General features: G+C 31.8%; 3 protein-coding genes across 3 annotated transcripts; 2 read left to right on the plus strand and 1 right to left on the minus strand.

Annotated features, from left to right (window-relative positions):
- Nucleotides 1-4140: 4140 nt before the first annotated feature.
- On the plus strand, nt 4141-12317 carry LOC130975753 (subtilisin-like protease Glyma18g48580). The gene is made up of 10 exons (XM_057900494.1): nt 4141-4230; nt 4426-4535; nt 6376-6473; nt 6801-6956; nt 7041-7714; nt 7816-7910; nt 7994-8248; nt 8539-8671; nt 8753-8969; nt 11656-12317. Exons 1-10 carry the CDS (start codon nt 4141-4143, stop codon nt 12198-12200), a joined length of 2373 nt encoding a protein of 790 aa, XP_057756477.1. The 3' UTR covers nt 12201-12317.
- Nucleotides 12318-13597: 1280 nt separating this feature from the next.
- Nucleotides 13598-17073, plus strand: LOC130972887 (MDIS1-interacting receptor like kinase 2-like). Its single transcript, XM_057897216.1, has 2 exons — nt 13598-16316; nt 16417-17073. The coding sequence occupies exons 1-2, from the start codon at nt 13598-13600 to the stop codon at nt 16797-16799; spliced, it is 3102 nt and encodes a 1033-aa protein (XP_057753199.1). The 3' UTR covers nt 16800-17073.
- A 3558-nt stretch (nt 17074-20631) lies between these two features.
- Nucleotides 20632-26043, minus strand: LOC130976243 (subtilisin-like protease Glyma18g48580). Its single transcript, XM_057901048.1, has 11 exons — nt 25929-26043; nt 25731-25840; nt 25334-25431; nt 25080-25235; nt 23499-23622; nt 22657-23203; nt 22272-22366; nt 21905-22180; nt 21670-21805; nt 21381-21597; nt 20632-21294 (listed from the first exon to the last, which is right to left on the minus strand). Exons 1-11 carry the CDS (start codon nt 26016-26018, stop codon nt 20750-20752), a joined length of 2394 nt encoding a protein of 797 aa, XP_057757031.1. The 5' UTR covers nt 26019-26043; the 3' UTR covers nt 20632-20749.
- Between the last annotated feature and the right edge of the window lie 1456 nt (nt 26044-27499).

The following is a 27499-nucleotide window of genomic DNA, read 5'->3' on the forward strand; positions in this document are numbered from 1 at the left end:
GATTCCGAATGGATCTGCAACTCGGGAGGCTCCGTCCGACTTGTTTGTGCAAGGAGATGGGGGTGGTACCTGCAAAGACACTCCGATGCCTAAGTTAGCAAGAGTGGGAGCAGGTCTAGAGAGTATTGGACTTAGAGATACTTGAGGGGTGTCAGTGTATTTATAGCGGTGAACCAATAACCACTGTTGGAGTAGTGCCATATTTTTAGGGTGTTAACCGTCCCATTATCTTAGGGAGGTTAAGATATGGCTCGTGGAAGTGGTTAGAGAGATTCTAGGGGCAGTTACTCATTTGAATGAGTGTTTATCCGCCAGCTAATCTCGTGCCCGACTTCCTTAGAACAAGTCGTGGTGAGTACCGACTTCATAGGATGAAGATTGGTACTGGTGAGGCCCAACCCTCTGGATTAGGTCTTTTGCTTGATCCTGGGCCTTTATTATTGGGTCAGGGTATGAACAATATCTAACACTTGAATATTATGTATAATTTATGAAATTACTCATTTTAAAGTTTAAGTTTATAGAAAGGGATAATATAAATTATTATATCTCTAATACTCTTTTTTAAGTAAATTTTTTTTTTTTGGGTTTGCCTTAATTTTTGGCAAAGATTTTGTTTTCTTTTATTTATTTTATATTAACTTTTTAAGTTTAATGTTCACAAAGAATTGAACTCTAAATTTTTTGGATATAAAACTTTGATATAACATGTATAAAATTACACATTTTAAAAATTTAATCTGATAAAAGAAAACAACATTAATGATTATATCTTTATCAATTATATATGTATAATGGATTGATGGTTGGTAATGAAGTATTATATATATCTTTACATATGATAGTCTTCGTATAAAGTTTATAATATAATTGTTTTCATGTAAAGTTAATAATTAAAAATTATTAAATGATAATTTAATTAAACATATCAAATATCAAATACCTAATAATTCTTAATTATTAATTTCAGATAAGAATAGTTAGGATGTGAATTTTCACCGTTATATAATTATGTGTGAAAATTAAAAAAGAAAATGAGTGGCTCGCTCCTTTTAGAGAATTCAACGGGTGACATGTTCTGCAATAACTATGGTGAATATTTTTTGTAAGAAAAATGTTAGGGGCCGCCATTACTTTTTATTACGAGAAAGAATAGATGGTGATATTTTTTATCAATAATATTAGCTGACATTTATTGCACATATACTAGCTAGAAGGTACGCGGTGGAAGCTTCAATCAGATACTGAGCAATGAGAGACATGCAGTTGCATTTGATTGGGAGAGGAGGATGAATGTTGTAAATTAATGGCGTGGCAAATTCTTTGTCTTCCATGCATCATGATTCTTTTGCCTTCATAGTTCATCAGAATATGAAGCTCAGCTCATGTTTCAGATTTTGGTACGCTAAGTATCTAAGCTTGAAAAAATGAGTTTCTAAAATAATATTTTAACTAATTGATTAATGTTGATTAACATATAAATTAATGGATCCCTTTTTGTGAAAAATCTCTCGGAACATATATGACATATTAACATATAGCATTTAGCATACAATAGGCATGAGGAAAATTGGATATTCGGATGCCAAGTTAAAAAAGGTGTATACTTTGTCTCTCGCTATTTTTCCCCCATTATCCATCATAACTTTTTCTTTTTTAAACTGTAATGTGCTTTCTCTTTTCTTTTTCTTTTCTTCACACTTTTCATTTCCTAACCCAGGTCTATGACTTTTCTTCAAGTGCTTTTTATTTGTTATCTTTAAGAGTGTAGTTTAATTTGAAAGATATATTTGCGTGTAATTGTCATTTTTCCTCTCCATCGTCCAAAATAAGAACGATTAGACGAGGCGCTTCATTTCTTTCTATTTATTAAGGGTAAAGATTTTAAATGATCTAAAAAAAAGATTGAATCTAGAATACTTTCTAAATTGTTGTTTCGGCTGGGAAAAGAAAAATCATAAGAATTTTCAGTTATATGTCCTGATTTAGTTATGTAGTGCAATATAATTAATTAACATTCGGTTTTCAATACAATAATGATAAAATTTTACTATAATTTTAAAACAATTATAAGCACATGCAATTTCAAAGAATTTCACCTAATCCACCTAAAAATCATCTAAGCTTTTCACTAAGCTTTTTAACACTAAGTTCACCTAATCTAACTTTCACACTAAGTGTTTTTCTAATTTAGCAAAAGGAAATGAAGAATCATCCAGATTCATCATATCTCAGAAAACAAAATTACATAAAAAATATATAAATGACTTTTTTTTAAAAAAATTTATCTCTCTTACCTTTTCTCACTTGCTTTTTTCAAATGCCTCATATATTGTTCTTTTCTTTTAATTTATAGAAAGATAAAAACAAAAAATATGATATTCAATCAAAGAATAATGAAGGAAAATAAGAATATGGTATGCTGTGAGTGATGCAACTGAGTGCTCTCTTTCTTAATTTCAAAATCTGGCTGAATATATCCCTCTTTATATAAGGAGTGTGGTTTCCAAAAATTGAATCTTTGCACCCTACAAATCTGAACGTTGCAGCTGATCCATTGGAGAAGAATTTCCTCAAGCTGTGGTTGTACAACCTGCTGTCCTAGCTCTAGGGCTGCATGTATACATGCATATACAATACTACACATTTCGTCTAATACAAGTAATTTAGTATTCATTCATTTATTGTTCTGTTCTGGTTTTTATTAAAGTATCAATTCTTGATTTTTTTCAAGAGCAACGCGATGAAGAATGATCGAGGTGATGAGCTTCCTAGCGCGACTAGTGGTCAAGAACGAGGAGGCAACAGAGAATGTTGGTCAGTGGCAAGACAGCGAGGCGACAATGAAGAAGGCAACCAGCGGAAGAAGGTGTTCATTGGTGGTGTTTACTGATAACCAAAAGCGAGGTTTGAGAAGCGAAAAGAGAGATGGAATCATGGAAGTGAGGAAGATGCACACCGCCGAAACAGAGGAGTAAATTTTTAGAATTAGGATTTCTAAACTTAGCTATATATTATTTATTTATTTATTTAGTGTGTGAATGTACGGATTGAATCAACATATATAAATACAAACTTTATAATTCCATCTTATTAAAGTGCAGATTTAATATTATTAGATCTGATGATTATGCGGATTAAATGATATCTATAAATTATGGATTTAATATGAATAAATATATATTATAGATCACGAATATTATTTGATCCACGTTCACCTCTAAACATATATAACATATATCAATATAGATATTAACTAGTATCTTCATATAAAAATTACTTACGACCACCGAATAATTTGTTTCATGTGGTTTTCCTTTTTAATTTTTATTTTAAAGTAAAGTGCTCAACATAAGCAGTGAAGCAAACAGAATAATAAAAACAACAAACACGTAAAGAGAGTACATAAAAGCACACAAAAATCCTTGTCATTTCCGGCATAGCCATCAACAACTAAAGAGATCCACGCCTTTTTATTCATTGGAGCTCACCACGGTCATACTAATTATTTCTTCCACCCTCTTATTTTTATTCTAAAAGATTCTTCTATTTCTTTCCAACTAAATGTTCCAAATGATTGTGCAGAAGCACCTTAATCGTTGCTCTTGACCCACCTTTCTTCTTGATTCCTCAGTCCAACACAGAAAGTATTCTTTCATCGAATCCGGAATGGACCACTGTCGACGTAACATCAATAACCAAGCGCTCCACAATACACCTGTCAAGCGAAACCACAGCCTAAAAATAAATGGTGTACATGTTCCACCTTAGTATTACATAACACACAGACATTATCCTCGTGGCTAATAATCCCAAGTCGACTTAGCCTTTCTTTTATATTCACCCTACCTATCAGAACGAACCAAGTAAACAACTCTACTCTTGATATTAGTAAATATATTATTAATAAACTTTTGAACTCTGTTACTTTATATATCATTAAAAATATATATTTTTTTAATATGAATTTTTCCTTTAAGGCTTTAATAAATTAAAATTGAGCCTTTTTTAAAATAAACTTAAAACAACCCAAAAGTACTAAAGTAGTAGCTATGTAAGGACAGGAGATAGAGTAGGAGACCCCGTATGCTATATATAATCATACTTGCCAAGCAATTTCCAATGACTACTTGTGCAAACATGGGCAACTTGAGGTTTTACCTTAAACTTATAGTTTCAACATTTCTTCTTTTCGTTCTCTTGCCGGAAGCTGTTCATGGCAGCAAAAAGGCAAGCTGTTTCTTTTAATTTATTGCTTAATGCATAGTAATTTCGAAGAATTCTCATACTTCGAAATTTTGGCCTTGATTTTTTTGCTCGCTGTTTTCCTGAACTTCCCCACATTGCTTTCTAATTTTCTATGGTCCTGGCTTTACTGGATCGCATTTCACAATTGATGATCTTCTCTCGCTCTCTGTTTTACAGTGCTACATTGTATACTTGGGAGCACATACTCATGGTCCAAGCCCCACTTCAGCAGACTTTGAAGCTGCCACATATTCTCATTACGATTTGCTATCTTCAGTTCTCGAAAGGTATAAATAATTTTAGTTTTGAAGTGAATGATATAGTCCTCCTAAAAAAATTATAGGATAATAAATTACTAAAATAGTACCTAAAAATTTATATTACTAACAAAAGTAACTTGAAAGAAATATGAACGACAAATATGAGCAATACTTACATACAGAACAAATATATACATAGCATACAAAGTGTTGGCATCACATTGGTGATAAAATTATATTTTATAAAAAAAAAAAAGGTGATGAAATGCATAAAACTTATCATTCATTCTTGCTCTCTCTATACACTGACATTGTGTATGAAAGTAGACACCATTAAATATACATCAATAATATATGACCAATAAATATTATTATTTTTAGTTAGTATTTTAATAATTTATAAGTTTTTTACATAAAAGTATATATTTTATATTTATATTTATTAAAATTTATACACATAATTTAATATAGTTTGCGCTCAATTTTTTTTTAAATTTTATACATATGAACTAATAAAATTTATTTATTAAAAATAATTTAATATTTGAATCAGTCAAATAATAACAAAAAATATTAAAAAATGTTGACCCTTAAATATTTTTTAATATATATTTTAAAAAAGATTTTAAAGATCAGATTTGATGCAATTTTTTTGTATAAATTATTAGAAAAATAAAATTTTTTTATCTTTAAAATTTAATAATTTTATGTCAAACAAATATTTTTTTTTAAAATTATTGTGAATGACCAAATTCTTTTGATAAAAAAAATTTTAAACATAAAATTTATTCTAATATTTTGTGTATACTTTTTAAATAGTTAATTGACATAAATTCAAATGAAATATATAAATCGCTTGTTAAATATGTTATCATTTATTAAAAATATAGTATTTATTGATTTTTTTTGTTAAATTTTTAATTCATTCAAAATTTTATTTATTGATATATTTTTAAGAAGAAAAAGTATAGGTGGACAATGAAAATACTAAACAATGTAAACAATGGATATATCGAATGTTCATTTTACCAAGTGTGCAGATGGTTATTCTAATATTAAGATTTATGTGGATAATTTAAAAATATAGTATATTTTTATTTGATTGATAATTATTCATATTGTTTAAAAAAACCATTAGTTACCTATCATCTCTTTTTTAAGAATTATTTTTGTCAGCAATATCTTTTAACAGTTATTTTATGTGTTTTACATTTATTGGTCTATATAGGTTTTATGTCATTTGAAATTGATCCTCATTTAATTGTCTTTATGATTCAAAATAACCTCGTTAGTTACTCTCTTATACACATAAATATCGTTGAATTATAAATCCCATCCCACGAACTTTCTTTTCCCATTTCCTTTACTTCATTCTTTTATTTTTTTGAATTACATAAATTTCAAAATAAAAAAATAGTTAATAAACTATAAATAAAAAGGAATATTTAATAACACTAACTGAGATACTTCTGAATTTTATATTTAGAATAAATATATGAACTATAAGTAATTTTTTGATACATGTACTACAAAAGAAAAATAATCAATTTTTATGGTCAAAGAAAATAATTATTTAAGTAAAGTACTTTTGAAGAGTGATAACTATTATTTGAAAAGAAATATTTTTAATAATATTTGTATTCAACACTTATTCTTACTGACAGCAATTAACAAACGTTAATAAAAATTGGGTATTTTGTTGTAAGAATACTCATTAATTCTTACAATAAATGTTATTTATATATATTTTTTGTATCTATACTAAAATGGCCTCACAATTTCTCTTTCATTTTTTTTCTTTACTTGATGCCAAAAAAAAAAAATTCCAAATGAGTTCACATGACGAAATTGATTTAATTTGTCACAGCCATGAGAAAGCCAAAGAAGCCATGGTATACTCGTATAATAAGCACATCAATGGCTTTGCAGCGATGCTTGAGAAGGAAGAAGCAGCACATATTGCAAGTGAGAATGATTTCGTCGTTATTATCATAATATCTGCTAATATAATATCATAGTGTTTTTATTCGTTTTTTTTTCCGCTAACCTGCTATGCAATAATTATTTAACCGATAATACAATCTCAGACTAAAATTAGGGTTTAAATATATATAGAACACATGCTAAGGTTATTATTAATAGAAATTTTTAAATTTTTTATTTTAATAAATACATAATAAATATATTAAAAATTAAACTTTGCATTTTTTAATGATATTAATTTGTGTTTTTATGACACATATTATCTAAATCTTTAAAATTATAAGTTAACCCAATGTTTCCCGGGCACAGAAAACCCGAGTGTGGTGTCTGTGTTCTTGAGCAAAGAGCACAAATTGCATACGACCCGGTCGTGGGAATTTCTCGGACTAAACAGAAATGGAGGGAACTCAGCATGGCAAAAGGGAAGATTCGGTGAAAATACAATCATTGCTAACATTGACACAGGTAAGTGTGCGCAAGTGTAACTAACTAACTAACTAACACACAACATATCCAAATTGTTTTACACTGTGATTTCGCCTTGAGCAGGAGTTTGGCCGGAATCGAGGAGTTTCAGTGACAAGGGATATGGCCCCGTTCCACCAAAATGGCGTGGAGAAAATGTGTGTGAGATAAACAAAGTTGCCGGTTTCCGAAAAAATGTTTGCAACAGGAAGCTAATTGGAGCAAGATTCTTTGCCGATGGTTTTGAGGCTTATAACGGGAAGCTTAACTCAAAGCTACGTACAGCACGTGACTTTGTAGGCCACGGTACCCACACACTAGCAATTGCAGGTGGGAATTTTGTTTCAGGGGCACATGTATTTGCGGTTGGGAATGGAACTGCAAAGGGTGGATCTCCAAGAGCCAGAGTTGCAGTATACAAAGTGTGTTGGTCTCTAACTGATTCGGCCGATTGCTATGGTGCGGACATTTTGGCGGCAATAGACCAAGCCATAAGTGATGGTGTTGATATCATCTCCCTCTCTCTTGCTGGCGGCCAGCATGTAGTCCACCCTGACGATATATTCTCCGATGTGGTATCCATAGGGGCCTTCCATGCCACCGCTACCAACATACTATTAGTTGCCTCAGCAGGAAATGATGGACCCGCACATGGAACTGTTGTCAATGTGGCTCCATGGGTCTTTACAGTTGCTGCTAGCACCATTGATAGGGACTTTAGCAGTACCGTTACTTTCTCTGACAACCGACAAGTCACGGTATATATATATATATATATATATATATATATATATTACGCATCTAAATTAAAAAATATATTTTAAAAGCTTATTATATATGTTTTCCCGATTCTTTCTAGGGAGGCAGTCTTTTCATAGACTTGCCGCCAAACCAGGCCTTCCGTCTGTTACTCTCTACTGATGGTAGACTCGCCAATGCGTCCGTTACAGATGCGTAAGTAGAAGCTATATCTTAAGGTTTGTTTGTTAATTATTGGTCCTATATATATGTCTGCATGCGTGTTGTTTCTTGTGCAGCCAATTTTGTAGAAGAGGAACACTTGATCCAGCAAAAGTGAGGGGCAAAATAGTAGAATGCTATAGAGAAAATAGCATAAAATCAGTGTCTGAGGGTGAGGAAGCTCTAAGAGCTGGTGCAAAGGGAATCATCGTGCGCAACCAAAAGAAACAGGGGAATACAGTTCTTGCTGAGCCCCAGGTTTTCTCAGGTGTGAACACCGAAAGTGGAGAAGAAGGTGGATCTCCAGATGCAAGACATGTCATAACTGCCACGTAAATTATTCACCCTAGTTCCGTCCCTTTATTATCATTATGGAAAAATCTATTGTTAAATTCTGATTAACATGTAATCAGTAAAAGAAAAATAAGTAATTTCACACTGTTGAATGAAATTTCACATTATTAAAAATACTATTATGATTATTTGATGATTATAAATTACAAAAATTACTGGTACACTCCTCTATCATTATTATCCGCAATATTAGAGTGATAATAATTTAATATTAAGTAATAATTTCCCGTAGCCACAAGCAAGTACGCTAACTATATTTTTATTCCAGGGGTCCCGTAACGCCTACTACCAGCACAATAAGACTGTCTCCGGCTAAAACAGTCTTTGGAAGAAAGCCAGCTCCAGTTATGGCTGCGTTCTCCTCAAGAGGGCCCAATGAAATTCAGCCATCCATACTTAAGGTTTACTACAAGTAATAATACTTTGTTTTTTTATTTAATCTAAAATAATGCATATATTATTGATACTGGTTTTGGTTTTAGCCTGATGTGACTGCACCTGGAGTGAGCATACTGGCTGCCTATTCTCTATTTGCAAGTGTATCTAACTTATTGACAGACAATCGTCGGGGATTTCCATTCAATGTAATGCAAGGAACTTCTATGTCTTGCCCCCATGTTGCTGGTATTGCTGGACTTCTCAAAACTCGTCATCCAAATTGGAGTCCTGCAGCTATTAAATCAGCAATTATGACTACTGGTAACGTATATCTCCTTAATTATCACCTTAAATAATTTTTTAATTTGACTACAGTATCACGCCTTACATGATTACCATTAGTGGTACGTACACAGTAAAATTATGCTTGATAGTGTGTTTTCCTAAGGTTTTATACTTGTATTTAGAGCTTAGACAGTATAAGACAGAAATATAACAGACAGAGAAATATAAAAGCTTAAGCCTAATATAACAGACAGAGAATAGATGTGGGCAATGCCATGATCTTCTTTTTAAGTGCCCAAGTTTGGAACTAATGAAGCATAACTAATAGCTAATTGATATGAACAATAGCTCCTTTGATCCAATATGAAATTTAATGCAAGCACATTCTGATGTCTATCCTAATTGCATACGGATCTATTTATTACATTTTAGTTATGTTATGGTTGAAAAATGACAGATGTCTTATTATTTAGTTTGATGTTTTATTATGTGATGAAATCACTCATTTCAAAAACTTAAGCGGATAAGAAAATGTAACACTAATGGTTATATCTCTAATATTAAATAGAACATTTCTAAACCCCATTGTACATATTGTACAAATATTCAATTGACTTCTTATACTTTCTCAATATAAAAAGAGTAAATTAACAAAATAGTACTAAAAATTTACGTTGCTGATACAAAAAAGAAAAAATATAGGAAGACAACAAGAATATTAAACAATGTGAATAATGAATATGTCGAATGTTCAATTCACTAGATGTGTGAATGATTATCCTAATGTTAGAATTCAAGAGAGAATTTGAGGTGGAATATTTTTTTACTTTACTAGATCAATTCTAGAGTTCATTATTGTTCACACGGTTCACAAAAGTCATTGTCTACTTAGCAAAATCCAAAAAAAAAATTCAAAAGATTCTAACAACAAATAAGTCCCGAAAAGATTTAAAAACGCGATAAAAATTATATATTAAATATATATTCTAAAAAATGACTTTAGAGATCAGATGTTGATACAAATTTTTACAATTATCATTTATTATTAGAAAAATGAGATCTTTTTTATTCTTAAAATTTGGTAATTTTATGTTATGTGATTTTTTGTTAAACTTTTTTTTTTATTGTGAATAATTATATTTTTAGAAAGATAAAAATAAATATTTAGAAATCAACTTTTGTTCTGATTTTTTTGTGCACCTTCTAAATATTTATTCAAATGTTACTACAAAAATTTAGATAAAATAGACAAGTTATTTGTTAAATATAATTTTTTTTTGTCACTTATAAAAAATATAATAATTATTAGTTATTTTTGTCTCATTTTCAAATCATTCAGAGTTATTTTGTCGATAACATCTTTTATAGACTTTTTTGTTAACGACTGTATTTTTTGGATACTAAATTAGTAGAATTGAAATAAAAATATTATTTCTAATGTTATGATATTTATGATTTAAAAGTGATATTAGTGAAATTTTAGTCCTTTTTTTAAATTATTTAATTTGTTACTTTTACTCCTTTTTAGGTGAAAATCCCCTTTTTGGTATTACTTAGTCTGTATCCTAACAACCTCCTTTTAAGCTATGAAACTGAAAGTTCATTATCTTGAAAAAGAAAAAGTAGCTCCAAGCTATTTTTTGAAAGTGGTAGATTATTATTACCCACAACACCATTTTTTCATTAACGTAATGGTCAACTTGCCAACTTTTTAAAATGTCAAAAAATAATATACTAAAAATAAACCAAGTATAATAGCCTATTTCATGTAAAAGTAATGGTGGCAAATTAAAGTAACGGTGGGAACGAGAGGGTAGGGACTAGTTTTTGCACTATTCAATTTTATTTTGTTGTACAATAATTTGTATAGAATTTGTCTCATTTTTATTTGTAGTAGTAAAATGTTGAACTCTAACCTATTCTTGTATCTACTTGTCTCGTTCCTATCCATTCTTATAATTATTAAACTCCAATAAATAAAATAAAATTTTAAAATTTATATAATCATCATTACATATATAACATAAATTAAAGTAAAAATTTAAATATAATATAATATTATTAATCATTTACTAATTATTTTACATATATTATACATATTATATATTAAAATTATATATATTATATAAATACTGGAACGAGTATTATCTAAACCCAATCTCGTTCCGCCCCTCTTAAGAACTTGTCCCGCTAAAAATCTGCCCGGATGCGAGACGGGTGATTATTCGTCCCAAACGAGTAGAGACAAAGTAAATACCTACAAATTTGGATAGTGTTGCCATCGCTATGTAAAAGTCATTTTAACAGTTGGTTAAACCAATATATATTGTATTGCACTTTTATTAACAATATTATCTCATGGCATTATTAATATATGCATTACATAAAACATACAATATAGAATATATGAGTTAATAAAACAGGTGTAGTTAATACCATGAAAATACTTGGGCAAGTTCAATTCAATAAACAATTCTGTTTTCTCCTCGATATCCTTCATCATACAAACTCTATTACTAACCTTGTATATATGTGTTTTGAAAAATATATACAATGGCAAAACTGAAATCATAAATTGGATCGGGTGACAATAATTAAATGAGATAATTTCTTTATCTATCGGAATATATAGTAGATAATATAGATAAAAACATAAAAGTATTTGATGCTTTTACATATACAAAGATTTATTAACCAACTTAAGTATGCGTGTCTTTTTCAGCAACCACACGGGACAACACTGACAAGCCGATTCGAGATGCATTTGATGAGAAGCTAGCAACACCCTTTGCTTATGGTTCTGGACATGTTCAACCCAATCTTGCAATAGAGCCAGGACTTGTTTACGATCTACACCTCAATGATTATCTGAACTTCTTATGTGCATCTGGATACGATCAACAACTCATTTCAGCACTAAATTTCGACAGAACATTCACTTGTAAAGGAACTCACAGCATAAATGATTTGAACTACCCTTCAATCACGTTGCCAAATTTAAGGTTGAGTCCAATAACAGTTACTCGTACACTCACCAACGTAGGTCCCCCGGGCACATATAATGCAACTGCCAAACTGGATGGATGCAAAATTACTGTTGTGCCCAATTCCCTCACTTTCACTAAATTAAATGAACAGAAGACATTCCAAGTTACTCTACAGGCATCGAGTGTAATTCATCAAAATAATTATCAGTTCGGAGAATTGATGTGGACAGATGGAAAACACACAGTTAGGAGTCCTATTGTAGTCCAACGCCGCAACTGAAGTTAAATATATATCTTCTTTTCAAGTAGCTAGCTAGCTAGCATGTGTAAAATATTCGAAACAACGTCGTTGCGGTTTCATGCTATTTACCATGGTGTTGTGTGCTATGTAATAATTTATGGGTGGGACCATGCGGAATTGCGGTCCTGTATGTACCTGATGTATCTGCTGTGCAGCCTTGTACTATTATCTCAAAATTTTCGGTCTAAAAAGTTCAAATTGATTGTTAGTCTTTGAGAATTACTCTTGAAAAATGTGTTAAATTTAGTTAACAAAGCAAAGTTTTAATGTGTTTTATTATTTAATAAAAAATATTAAAATTTGTAATAATAATAAAAAATTTTATTTAATTAAAATTTATTAAAAACAAAAAATAATTATTTTTTATTTTTTTCTCTCCCTCTTCTTTCTTTTCGTGTTTTATAACATTTTTATTTTATTTATTTTTATTTTTTTAAAGATAGAGATAAAAAAATTATAAAAAAAAAAGAAAAATAAAAAAAGAGGGGAATTTTTTATTTTATAATTGGAGAGGAGAGCGTGTTTTTTTTTTAAATGGAGGAAAATAGAATTTAATAGGAACTGGGAGCGCCGTTCTGATAGATCTGCAATCCGCCCCGTTCGTAATATACTGCAATCCGCCTCCCTTGGATATCATCTTTGTCGACATCTTCAACTGGACCAATAATATGATAAATACCCTCGAATTTTTCTTCATTTTCAGTGTTATAAACCGTCCAATCGATGTTAGGTTTGGGTAAATCAACCTCAACTAATTCTTCGAACTTAACATATAATGCCAAGAATTGAGTACTTCATTAGTAAAAAGTATACACATATTTTTTGCACTTTAAAATATATTCTCTATCGGTATATTTTTGTAATACATCTTATATTACATAATTTTTTAATATTATATATGTTATTAGCCCCCATAATAATATTTCTAGATCCATCCCTAATAATAGTTATTATATATGTGTCTTGTTAAAATATGATATATTGGTAGAAGAACAAGAAATTGACTATTACCTTAACCAAAAATATTATTTGTACATTAAAATTAATAACTAATATATTTATATATAAATATATGTGTAATTTAATTTATTTTTAATATATATTTATATTTTAATATATATTTTATTCTGTAGCTTATTTTAATAGTAAATTTTGGTATATACATAGCATAATCTTACCTTAATTAAAATGAGAAGTTGTATAGATATATTACACGTAGCAGAATCCTACCTTAATTAAAATGACAAGTAACAATATGAGAAGTTGTATATATATATATACAACAGCAATACAACATCCATTTACAAAAATTAACATTGAAAAGAAGTCTAGCAATGTATCCAAAGATTGAAGGTAGCACATACAGCAGGGGCATTATGCTCATGTACCTGTGTGTCCATGTTGTTGCTGCTGCTTCAAGTGAGAAGAGTGAAGCAAGTGCACTCTTAAAGTGGAAGGCCAGCCTTGAGAACACCAGTGTGCTGTCGTCGTGGGCAGGTACGAATCCATGCAAATGGCACGGCATTGCATGCGACAGAGCCAATTCCGTTACGGCAATAAATCTGGAAAATCATAATCTGAAAGGTACACTCCACACTCTCAGCTTCTCATCACTCCCCAACCTCCTCACCTTTAATATCTACAACAACTTCTTCTATGGAACCATACCACCACACATTGGTAACATATCCAAACTCAATACTTTGAACTTGTCTTTGAACGCTTTTGAGGGTACCATCCCTAAGGAGATGTGGACATTGACGAGTTTACGCGGGCTTGATCTTTCCCTGTGTATTTATCTTAGTGGAGCCATACCCAGTTCCATAGCAAATTTGACAAACCTATCATACCTAGATATAGCCAAGAACAATCTTTCTGGCCACATTCCTCCTGAGATTGGAAATTTGAACAGCCTCAAGTATCTTGATCTGGCAGGTAATAAGCTTAGTGGTTCCATTCCCCACGAAATTGGAATGTTGACAAAGCTTGAGGTACTTGTTTTATCCACAAACATTCTCTTTGGAACTATCCCTTCTACCATTGGTAACCTTAGCAATCTGATTCACTTTTTTGTTTCAAATAACTCCCTCTCTGGCCCAATCCCATCCCTCATATGGAACATGTCTAACTTGTCCTGGCTATACCTTGATGGCAATCGACTATCTGGATCAATCCCTCCTTCCATAGAAAACTTGGCCAATTTGGAACGCTTTGTACTTCATGGAAACAATCTTTCTGGGTCCATTCCTTCCACTGTTGGAAACATGACTAAGCTCATCTACTTGTTCATGCGCGTCAATCATTTTTCTGGATCAATTCCTGTCTCCATAGGTAATTTGATCAACTTGAAAAAACTTAGTCTCCAAGAAAACAATTTCTTCGGATTTATTCCCGAAACAATTGGAAACTTAAAGAGGCTCTCGCTGCTTGAATTGTCTTTCAACAATCTTAAAGGTAGCATTCCACCAGCCATAACAAACATGACCAACCTCATGATCTTTTTAGTATCTGAAAATAATTTAACTGGAAATTTGCCACCCCAAATCTGCTCAGGGGGATCACTAGAGTCATTTTGTGCTGATAATAATCACTTTACCGGTCCAGTACCAAGAAGCTTGAAGAATTGCTCTAGTATTCAAAGAATCAGGCTACAAGGTAACCAATTGGAAGGAGATATAGCACAAGATTTTGGCATATATCCAAAGTTGGGATTTATTGATCTAAGTGATAATAAATTTCATGGCCAAATTTCTCCTAACTGGGGGAGGTGCCCAAATCTTGATACCTTGATCATATCCAACAATAATATTTCCGGTAGTATACCCCCACAAATCGCAGAGGCTACTAAACTGGGTAAGCTTCAACTTTCTTCAAACCAATTGACTGGAAGGATACCAAAAGAACTAGGGAATTTGAAGAGCCTGCTTCATCTCGACATAGGCAACAATCAACTTGTAGGAAACATTCCAAAACAAGTTGTAGGGTTGCCTAATTTGTTGGAATTGAACTTGAGCAACAACAGACTAGATGGAAGCATCCCCTCTGAGTTTGATCCAATTCAACCTCTTTATTCTCTTGATCTTAGCGGGAATTTGTTGAATGGAACAATACCATCGGTGCTTGGACAGCTGAAGCAGTTGCAATTGTTGAACCTCTCACACAATAATGTCTCTGGCACAATTCCAAACACTTTTAGTAGCAGTATGTCAAGCTTGATTTCTGTCAACTTATCATACAACCAATTAAAAGGACCGGTTCCAAACGCTAGAGCTTTCCAAACAATTGAGTCACTGAAAAATAACAACGGCTTGTGTGGTAATGTCACTGGCTTGATGCCATGCCCAAGCAGCAGTTCTAGGCACAAAAGTCACAAGGTCATGTTATTGGTATTACTTGTTATATTTGCAGTACTAGTGCTTTCTGTGGTGGCTGTTTCATTGTACTTTCTTTGTAAAAGTGCTAGAAACAAAGACAACTCAGCTAAAGAAGTGCAACAAGTAGAAGAACACTTTTCCATATGGAGCCATGACGGAAAAATGGCATTTGAAACTATCATTGATGCCACCAATAATTTTGATGACAAATATCTCATTGGAATTGGAGGGCAAGGATCCGTTTACAGGGCTGAGTTGCCTTCAGGTATGGTTGTTGCTGTGAAGAAGCTTCATAAGGAATCAGATGCAGGGAACAAGTCCAATTTGAAAGCATTTGAGAATGAAATCCAAGCACTGACAGAAATGAAGCACCGAAACATCATAAAGCTATACGGATATTGCCAGCATTCACGCTTCTCATTTTTGGTTTTTGAGTTCTTGGAAGGTGGCAGTTTGGATCAAGCACTTGGCAGTGAAAAACAAGCAACTGCATTTGATTGGGAGAGGAGGGTGAATGTGGTTAAAGGAGTTGCAAATGCTTTGTCATATATGCATCATGATTGCAAACCCCCCATAGTTCACCGTGACATATCAAGCAAGAACATTCTGTTGGACTCAGATTATTATGAAGCCCATGTCTCTGACTTTGGAACTGCTAAGTTTTTGAACCCAGATTCAAATTGGACAACACTTGCAGTCACCTATGGCTATGGAGCTCCAGGTAAGTCCATTACTTTTACCTTGTATTTTTACATGGAAATTATTATCACAGTTTATTAATTATTACAATACTTGTGTATCATTTGAATTATTGAATGTAGAGCTAGCTCAGACTATGGAAGTGACAGAGAAATGTGATGTATACAGCTTTGGAGTGCTTTGTTTGGAAATTCTTATGGGAAAGCATCCAGCGGACCTAATAAGTTCATTGTTGTCACCATCAACAGCGAGAATAACATACAATTTGTTATTGGTTGATGTCATAGATCAGAGACCTCCCCTTCCTGAAATATCAATTGTTGGGGAAATAATGTGGATCACAAAGTGGGCACTTGAATGCTTGAGCCAAAGTCCACAATCTCGACCAAGCATGCATCAAGTTTCTAAAGAGCTTATGATGGGAAAATCACGTTTCCCGGATGACCAATTTGCTATGATCAGAATTGGACAACTCAATGAAGAATGGGAAACTCCACTTATGTGATTCATCATTTATGATCAAATCTAATGGTTCATATATACATCTTATGTGTAATCCACCCATATCTGAAGTTTATTTGCTTTGTCCGTCAGTGTGTGTAATGTGTATATATGTGAGTTGAAGTCACTTTCTTTTGTTATGTTTTGATCTGGACCATCTACCCCAGTATGGAGATGGCTCATAGATCAGTGGTTTGTACCTCCCAAAGGAGATAAGCTTGTTGAGTCAGAACGCATGAATAAAAATAGAGCAATGTCAATGTTAAGTTTATTGTTAATAGCGGCAGAATGAACTCAAATATTAATTTGCGCACATCATAAATGCTCAAAACGTGTTTGCTTATTAAAGACAGACCCTCTAATAAGTACGTATTTAAGATCTTTTAAATTTTAAAATAATGGTTCAATGGAACAACACCTTAGGAATCAGGATGTCGGCCATTAGTTGTGTCATGCTATGATTTATGAAGATTGTGTATTTGTGTGTGTATAGATATATTCAAGTTATTTACAGTTTGTGAATTTGTATTCGCTTACTTTCTCTGATCCAAGTTAGTATAGCAGTCTCTTTACATTTCTGATATACATTTAATGTCGTCATTTTTTAATACCACTGTGAAAGATGAAAATTTAGGTAGGTGAAAATCTACGAAGACAAGAAGAAATTAAGCCGTGTGTATACAATAGAATAGATATTTAACTTATTATGTTGTATATTTTGAAGAACAGAAATAGGAATGATACTAAAATATAAAAGTTAGATGATTAATATTTTTTCTTGTATTTAAGTCAATACTAATTAACTTTCTATTTCCAAGTCCACTGGGAAACAAATAAAAAATCAACCAACTTCAGCCAACACTGCTAACTGATGTTGTCCAGCCACCCAGAGCTATTAGCCATCACCTATAGGTACATTCATAGTTATAGACACAAATCGGTAATTGATCCGGTCATACGATTAGGTCACTGGGTTACTACTTCAACTGGTGGGTCACTGATTTATCTGGTTAATTCGGTCATAATTAAATAAAAATATAAAATTATAAAAATAAATTAGAATTAAAAGTTAAAATTTAAAATGTATGTCTTCACAAGTATATTAATAACGCTATGTCAGTAAAAATAATTATCTTATATATTTTAATTGTATGAATGATTATTTAAAATAATGGATATAATATGACAACTGTATAAAATATTTTATAATATCAATGTATTAAAATTAAATTATAAAAATAAATAAATACAATATTATTATTGAAGAATAAAAATAATATTTTACATTATTTAAATTTTATTATTTTAATATGATATAATTATTAGTTTTTTAAGATGATAAATATGTGGTAAACAAAAGGTATTGGTTTTAGTATATATATAATTATTAGCATGCTCATTTGTATAGGAACTACTAACCTAGTGGATGGCTCACGTACACTACATTGAATGGATCCAAGGTCGAATCCACGTAGAGGTGCGCGGATTATATTAACCCGACCGGTCGGATTCGTCCGGTTCAGTGTGGGTAAACCGATTTTTCACGGGTTAATTGCGGAAATAGTTAGCATGCTCATTTGTATAGGATAGACGCGCGGATTATATTAACCCGACCAGGCCAACTTGATCGGTCGGGTTCGTCCGATTCAGTGCGGATAGATTAAGTAAATCTAATTAAAACCTATAAAAATTTTCCTCTTTTCTCTCGTATTAATCTACCCACCTCCAACAACCACACACACAGACCTCTCTCTCACCGACAGACAGACCGCCTCTGCCCTCACCCAAGGCTGAGTTGCTAGTGTTGCGATCCAAAGAGGAACTTGGTTTGTTGAAAGAGAGCCCAGTTTTGTGATGAGATCATAGAAACCCATTTCAAAAACATCATAGGTGGTCGGAATGTGTATGAGAGTTCGAATGCCATGCATGTAAGCTTCTTTAGCTCTGTCACAGTCGCAGAATTGAAGGTCCCCATTGAGTCAGATGGGAGACCCCAAATCGAAGCCTTCCCAAGCAACGAAGAATATGAAGCTTTGCCCATAGAGAAGGAGCGCATAGAGAAGGAGCGTGTCAAAGACATCACGTAGATACCCTTAAAATGGTCTCTGCCTTGTACTTGGTTCAGCTTCAGGAATTGTTTAAGGAAGCAGTGGTGGAGCACGAATTGTCCTTGAACAATTACAGAGATATAAAAAATTTATTTAATATGAAAAAAAAAACATAAACAAAAAAAATATCCAGATATATTTTGGCAAAAATATTAGATATCTATAAAATTTTAAAAAATTATAAAAATTTTAAAGAAATAGAGACATTCACATTTGTAATATAAAAAAATTCGAAAAATATATAAAAGAACATCCATTCGATATGAAAAGAAAACATTTCGATATTTAACAGAAGAAACATGCATGTAAATTAACTTACTTTTATTAAGATAAATTTAGAGATTCAGCCACTAAAAAATTGGCTGGAGTTGACTGAACTTCCTTTTGATTTCCTAGCTGATATAAGAATTGATATAGTAAGCAAACATTATTTTTTGTCCAACATTTGTGGACCGTGGTTGGAAAAATCACTGGGGGAGTGAACCTTGGTTAGGTGCAACTGAAAGAATGAAAGTTCAAAAGTAATCGTCTGGAATCATATAACAAAAAAATGTCAATTGAAAAATAAAAAAATGCTCTTAAATACTATTGTTCAATTTTCAACGTCTTTTCCATTTTAATCTAAGCTTTATGAAAAAATCTTTTTCAACTACATTATGAACCAACTCAAGTTAATTTCTTGTATTTTTAGTTTTAAAATTTAAAAAATTAAGAGTAGTGAGAATTGTTTTTTTTTTTATAACAAACTTCCTATTTTAAAATTAATTAGCTCTAATTAACCATACTCCTAATTAATTTCTTAGCAGAACCGAAGCTTTATATATTCATAACGAGATAATGATACAATCATTTTCACTGAATACAATAACACATAATGGAAGGGGAAACAAAAAGAATACATGATGTCGTACAGATTGTAAAGCTTGTATCAACAAATAATTATTACAAAAAGTAGATATATATTTGTTGTTGTTTTTTTTTTGATATATTTACTTACTTATAGTTACTGCCATATTATAAGTCAGAATCCAAATTCAGAAGACTTTTTCACCTTCGTCTTGCAAGGCCTAAACCATAAATATAAAAATGTTTTGCCCCGTCGGGACATCCGTAAAATTGGAATTATGATAGCTGATTTAATAGATGATGGACTCTAGATAACAAGACGAAGGACTCTAGAAGTCTAACTACACTGCCAGAGCCCAGAGGCATGAGGAATAGACATAGAAGTTCCTTGGAGGATGTTTTTTTCTTTTTGGTCATGCTTGGAGGATGTTAAATGGAGCATTGAACCAACCATCTCCATTGGCCCAAGAAAAATCATATGATAACAGGCCCACACAAAATAAGCAGCATTCTTCCTCCATATTTTATTTCTTGCCTCTTATTTTCATCACATGTTATTTTCCATTCTTCAAGAATTGATGATGATTCTTGTGTTTATATTGTAACAAGACAGAATAGTAATAAGAAGAATACACACAATACAATTTTCACTTTCTTGTGTCTCTGCCCAGTATTTGTTATATATGGATGGATACACACGACGGTTGTTAGTTAGCAGGTCAGAATAATGAATTTGAAGCAAATATGGATATTGAAAATTAATTTAATCAAGCTTAGCTTTTATTTTAAAAAAAAAGCATACATGAGGTATATATAATACAAGCTAAGGACCTTCACAGCTGCCTACACACCATTTAAGAGGGGGAAAAACCGAAAAAGTAAAAAAAAAAAAAAAAAAACACACAAATTAAACAAAGAAAGGTGAAGTAGTAATGATGTGTTCCAACGCAGCCATTATTATTATCATTACAAAAGCACACCCAATTCTAAGAAGATTTGTTCACTTGCGGCGTTGGACTGCAATTGGACTTCTAACTCTATGCTTTCCATCTGTCCAAATCACTTCACCAAATTGATATTTATAAAGTTGACTCACACTTGATGCCTGCACAATCACCTTATATGTCTTCTTTTCATTAATTTTTGTAAAAGTTAAGGAACTGGGAACAACATTAATTTTGTATCCATCCAATCTGGCACTTGCATTGTATGTTCCAGGGGGCCCCACATTGGTGAGTGTACGCGTAACCGTTACCGCACTCAATTTAAGATCTGGCAATGTGATTGAAGGGTAGTTTAAGTCATTTATACTGTGAGTTCCTTTACAAACAAAAGTGTTGTTGAAATTAAGTGCTGAAACAGCTTGTTGGTCGTATCCTGAAGCACATAAGAAGTTCAAATAATCGTTAAGGTGTAGATCATAAACAAGTCCAGGGTCAACTGCAAGGTTAGGTTGAACATGTCCTGAGCCATAAGCAAAAGGCGTTGCTAACTCATTGTCAAACGCATCTTGAATTGGCTTGTTCATGTTGTCAAGTGTGGTTGCTGAAAGAAGATAAAAAAAATCTTGTGAAAATATTACATGCACAAGCCTTTGAGAAAGATAAGTGCAGAATAGATATATTGGATACCAGTAGTCATGATTGCGGATTTAATGGCTGCGGGACTCCAATTAGGATGAAGAGTTTTGACAAGTGCAGCAATACCAGAAACATGAGGGCAAGACATAGAAGTTCCTTGCAGCACATTAAATTGAAAGCCACGACGAGTATCCACTAAGAGGCCAGAGGCACTTGCGAAGAGTGAATAGGCAGCAAGTATGTTTACTCCAGGTGCAGTCACATCAGGCTACATATATAATAACTGATTTAGTAATTGATTTTTTATGTATATATGATATTTTTATATACATGTATATACCTTGAGTATTGATGGTTGAATCTTATTGGGTCCTCTAGAGGAGTAGGAAGCCATAACTGGAGCTGGTTTCCTTCCAATCACTGTTTTGGCTTGAGAGAGCCTTACTGTGGTGGGCGGGGTCGGCGGGCTTAGAGCTCTGCAATGTATGTATCACAACAGATCTTAGCTTCTTTCATGATGTTAATCTTAATTACAGAAATTTAATTAAATGGGATGAGTATAATTTAACAATTACGTAGTAGTTATGAGATCATAATTGGGCTTGCGTAGTGGTTGAGAAGAGGTAGGTGGAGGTGGAGGTGGTGGTGCATAGTCCACAGTAGTCAACATATGAGCCTCATTGGTAAGTGTTTTCCCCTGTTTCTTTTGATTTTGCAACAACATTCCCATTGCACCTGCCGAATAAGCTTCCAAACCCTCACCAACGGATTTTATATTCCCTCCTCTAAGGCAATTCACCACTTTGCCTTTAACTTTTGCAGGGTCAAGTGTTCCTGCCTTACAAAGTTGACTGAACAGACAGGTATTTAAACATCTTAGAGCAAATTAAATTGTATTATTGCTGTTATGTACGATGCGGTTCAGGTTCACTTTGTACTTACGCATCTCGAATTGTGGCATTGGCATGTTTAGCATCGGTAGAAGAGATCAAAGAAAAGGCTTGGTTAGATTGTAACATTACAGAAAGACTCCCTCCCTAAAAAAGAAGAAATGTCTAATAATAGTTAGTTATTTAATATCATTTTTTAAAAATTTCAAAAAACATGTATTAATTAATAAGATGAAAACTCATCTACGGTTGTCTTCGCCTCTTCGTGTAAAGTTGATAATTAAAAATGTTGTTAAATTATTATCTAATAATTTTTAACTATCAACTTTTTTGAGATAACTGCACATGAGATTTTAGCATAAATTAATCAATCTTCTTGAGATTGAAACTCAAGGCCCTAAAAGTTAGTTCAAGGAGTGGAATTTGTAATAACATACCGTGATTTGTTGACCGTTATCAAGGGTAATGGTACTGCTGAAATCTCTATCGAGGGTGCTAGCAGCAACGGTGAATATCCATGGAGCTCCATTGACAACAGTTGCAGGAGTTGGGCCATCATTCCCAGCAGAAGCAACTAACAAAATATTAGCAGAAATTGCATGGAAGGCTCCAAGGGAGACAGCATCAGTGAATATATCTTCTGGGCTGACAACTTGGCGGCCGCCGGCGGAGAGGGAGATGATATCGACGCCGTCGGCTATGGCTTGGTCTATTGCTGCCAGCACATCAGCTTCATGGCAACTGGCAGGATCGGTTATGGACCAACAAACCTTATAAGCTGCAACTCTTGCTCTTGGGGATCCTCCCTTTGCAGTGCCGTTTCCAACCGCAAATACGTGTGCACCGGGCACGAAATTACCACCGGCGGTTGATAGTGTGTGGGTACCGTGGCCTTCGAAATCACGCGCTGTATGCAACTTTGGGTTCAGCTCCCCAACACTCGCTTCATAAGCATTGCTGAAGTATCTTGCTCCAATAAGCTTCCTGTGTATTTGTTATTATTCAAAAGGTTTTAAATGGGATATTTTTATTTTAATAATTTTTTATTTTTTGAAAATTTTCTAAAATTATTTTTATTGGATATATTCATCATTCCATCACTTTTAATCAAATTTTCAATATATATATTAGATAAATAAATTTGTTAATAAATTTTATTATAAGAGAATTAAATTTTAAAATTATCACTTTAACCCAAGTTATTTTTTTATGTAGATATCATATATGTATTTATTAGTGTAATTAGCTTAGCTTAACCACAAATAAGTTAATTGTTAACCTGTTGCAAGGATTTTTTCTAGAGCCAGGGAGGCTGTCTATTTGACAAACATTACCCCCACGCCATTTTGAGGGGACAGAGCCATATCCTTTGTCACTGAAGCTTCTCGATTCCGGCCATACCCCTACACAGTTAACCCATATTATTAGAATTTTGATATATTAATTATAATGGATACTTCTACGTTCACGTTTTCACATGAAAATCACATATTCAGGCAAATATGTTAATTTATCTAATCATACTTAATATGATCTTCATGTTTTCACATGTCCTTGCAGTATCCACAGTTGATTATTCTTAAATTAAAATTTATTAGACTACTTGTTAGTATTAGTTGTTAGTCCGTTGCCTCTGTCTTTTTTTTTTCTAAGACACTATTAGATTTTGGTATTTTGCTACTCATACATGGGCAGCCTCATGATGATATCTTTTATTTTTGTGCCAATAAAAGGACACTTTTTTCTCATTTTGTTTCTTTTACATTTGTGAAAGAAAAAATGTTTCTCCACTCAGCTTTCTACATGATTGACCCAATAATATACATTATTCTAAGCGAATCTCGCTTTTTTAATATGATAACATTTATTAGAGAAGAATGTTAGATAAACAATAAAATTTATTATTTTTATTTAGATGGTTAATAAATATTTTAATACTTAATTTTAAATATTAAATTTTAAATTTTAATAATATAAAAAAATATTAATTAAAAATATTGAAAAATATTAATCTCCTAATATATTTTATTATATTAAAAATTACTATAGCTATAAGCGTACCCACGGCTTTTGTGGGTGGGTCATTTTTAAGAATAAATTTAGAATATAATTAATTGATAGTTTTTTATATATTATTTTTATGTATATTTTTTTATTAAAAGTGAATGAAGAAAATAAAAAATTATATTTATCTTTGTACCATAAAAAATTTAAAAGAAAGATATATTTACAAAATAACAACATCATTTTCATTTTGCTTTACTAGCTAATAACAAGGTGAAGATAGCATTAAGTACTTAAAAGTTGAAACAAAGACACGAAGATGAAAAAGAATAGGTATACAGTACAACGAGAATATTAAATAATGTGAATAATGAATATATAGACTGTTTAATTAAATAGGTATACAGATTAGATGATTATGTTTATTAATTTTAATTATATAGTTATTTCTTTTGATTCGATTTATTTATACATAGTTAACAATGACTAGAGATTTAATTCACTAAATATGCAAATGATTATAATGTAAAAGTTTAAAAAATAATTTGAGAATGAAATATTTTATTTTATTTTATTAAGTCAATTCTAAAATTCATTATTCACATTATTGCATATTCTGCAAAACTGTACTTTTTATATGTTGTCCGACCACATCAATCCACTTGTAAACTTTCATGTATTGGAGAAGTTTAATTTGGTAATTATCATCGGTAAACAATGTTGCTCTGAAAAGCTAATGGAATTTAGATTAGTCTCCTTTCGTTTCGTACCTACCTAGTATCGATCTACCCATCATTAAATTACAATAATGTGCATACGTAAATAATGGATAATATAGTTAATTATAAGCACGTACCAGTGTCAATGTTAGCGATGATTGTATTTTCACCAAATCTACCCTTTTGCCATGCAGTGTTCTTAGCATTTCTCCGAAGTCCAAGAAATTCCCATGACCTTGTTGTGTGAAGTTTATGCTCCTTGCTCAAGAACACCGACACTACATTTGGTTTTACTGTATGACAGCAACAAGCAAATATTAATTGTTGACAGTGACGGTACAATAATTATATTAATTACTTAATGACAAAAACACTTGATGATCGATCTCACTGGCAATAAGTGCTGCTTCTTCCTCTTCAAGTAGCGCGGAGAACCCATTGATGTGCTTATTGTATGAGTATATCATCACTTCTTTCGCTTTCTCATTGCTGTCCAAACAATTTTCTTTTTTTATTTAATGCTATATATAGTTTTTAATATATAGAAAATGAATAATATTAGGTAACTAATAATTTTTTTTGAATAATATGAACAACTATTAATCAAATTAAAACACATTACACTTCTAAATTAATCACCTAAATCTTAATATTAGAATAATAATCCGTATACCTAATGTAATAAATATCCGATATATTTATTATTTACATTGTTTAATAATTTTATTGTCTACCTGTAATTTTCCATAGAAAATATAAGCCATGCATGCTTTAATTTATTTGGATACCTTCCCAAAACTGAAGCTAGTAAATCAAAGTGAGAATTTGTGGCAGCTTCCATATCAAAAGAGGTAGGGCTTGGGCCATGAGAATGTGCTCCCATGTATACAATGTAACACTGTGTGAATGTAAACAATAATTTCAAAGTGGAAATATCATCATCAACATATAAATGATAAGAAACAAGCTAAGCATAAGTATTTTACCCTTTTACTTCCATGGACAGCTTCCAGCAAGAAAGAAGAAAGAAGAAATGATGAAACAACAATTCGAAGGTAAAGATTACAATTGTTCATGGTTCAGTTTCCGAAGAATTGATTGCCACGCATATCTAGCTAGCTAGCATGCTGCATATATATATAAGGGCTTTGTGGCCGAAACATTTATTCTTTTCTTTTCTTTTTTCTTTCTTATTTATTTATTTATTATTTTTGGATGAGACTAGCATCTTTAACTTCTTCAAGTCAAAAAGCTAATCAATCACACACACTTGAAAACTCTAATTTATCTTCCCTTCTTGGTCACCATGGCAAAAGGTTTTTACACTATACAAGTTTAGAATCTCACATATCTAAAAAATTAAAAGCCTATATAACTTATAATAATGTGAAACTTCAAATTATCCATGACACAATCGTTACAAAATAACATGAAGAATTATGTGACAGGTTGTCTACTTATCCGTGAGAGTTATGTTACGTATATTGCATTCTATAGGATAAATACCCCATGGATGCTTAACAAACACTTTTAACACAAATTTTTTCACTCATCTTCGGGAAGTAGTGCTTAACACAATGCAACGTTGCTTTTGAGATGTGAGGAGCCATATTCTCGACTTTTTCTTTTTTGTTTTTCAATCTTTAAAAAAGTTCACTCTATCGGCGGTCTATCCACTTTAATTTACTTTTCCAATCTTTTTATTATATAAATAATATTATATTGTGAATTGCACGTTTCATTAGTTTAATTACTTATTTTGACAAAAGATACCTTTTAAATAAAACACAATAATACTTTGATTTAATTAATGGTTGGTAAGGGAATTCCATAAGTATCCTTTTTTGTTTTTTTCTTGAAAGAATAGTTCCATCATTGTTTGTTGGAACTCTTTTAGGACTGTCATAGATTTGGAAAAAAGTTTTCTCTTAGAATTTTAATTTTGATATATATTATTAATGTTTGAAAATTTGCTTTTCTTGTCGCTACATACAAGAAAAATTTTATAAAGCCTAAGATCATAAATCGATAATCGAACATGAATAAACAATTTATTTAACCCAAATGTGACTAATATAAAAGTTTGATAGTACAATATTTTACAATGGAAAATATTAGAAGTGATCAAAATTTATTATTTTGATCATTAATTAATGGATAATTTACTTGAATAAAATAAAAGAGAGAAATGTTTATTCAAATACAACAATTGCAATTTTTTTACTTATATGTCCTGATTTATTATCATGTCAACCGTGATAAACTACCACGTTTTATCACTTACACATAAATCGTGGGAAGTTGACACGGTTTATGACTGAAAAACAATAAGCATAAATTGCAATTGGTTACCACGGATTATGAGGAGAGAAATTTGATCATAAAATCCTATTAATTGCCATAGTTTATGAAGGGATATGTAAATGCAAAAACCCTTGTTATTTTATATATGAAGGGATATGAAGAAAAAAAATTTATATATATATGAGTGAGATTCAAGCTGTTGAAGAGGAGCATTATCACAATGGCAAGTGAGGAAGATAGTTTTCTTGTCTTA

Source organism: Arachis stenosperma, chromosome 4 (genome assembly GCF_014773155.1).
Source record: "Arachis stenosperma cultivar V10309 chromosome 4, arast.V10309.gnm1.PFL2, whole genome shotgun sequence".
NCBI lineage: Eukaryota > Viridiplantae > Streptophyta > Magnoliopsida > Fabales > Fabaceae > Arachis > Arachis stenosperma.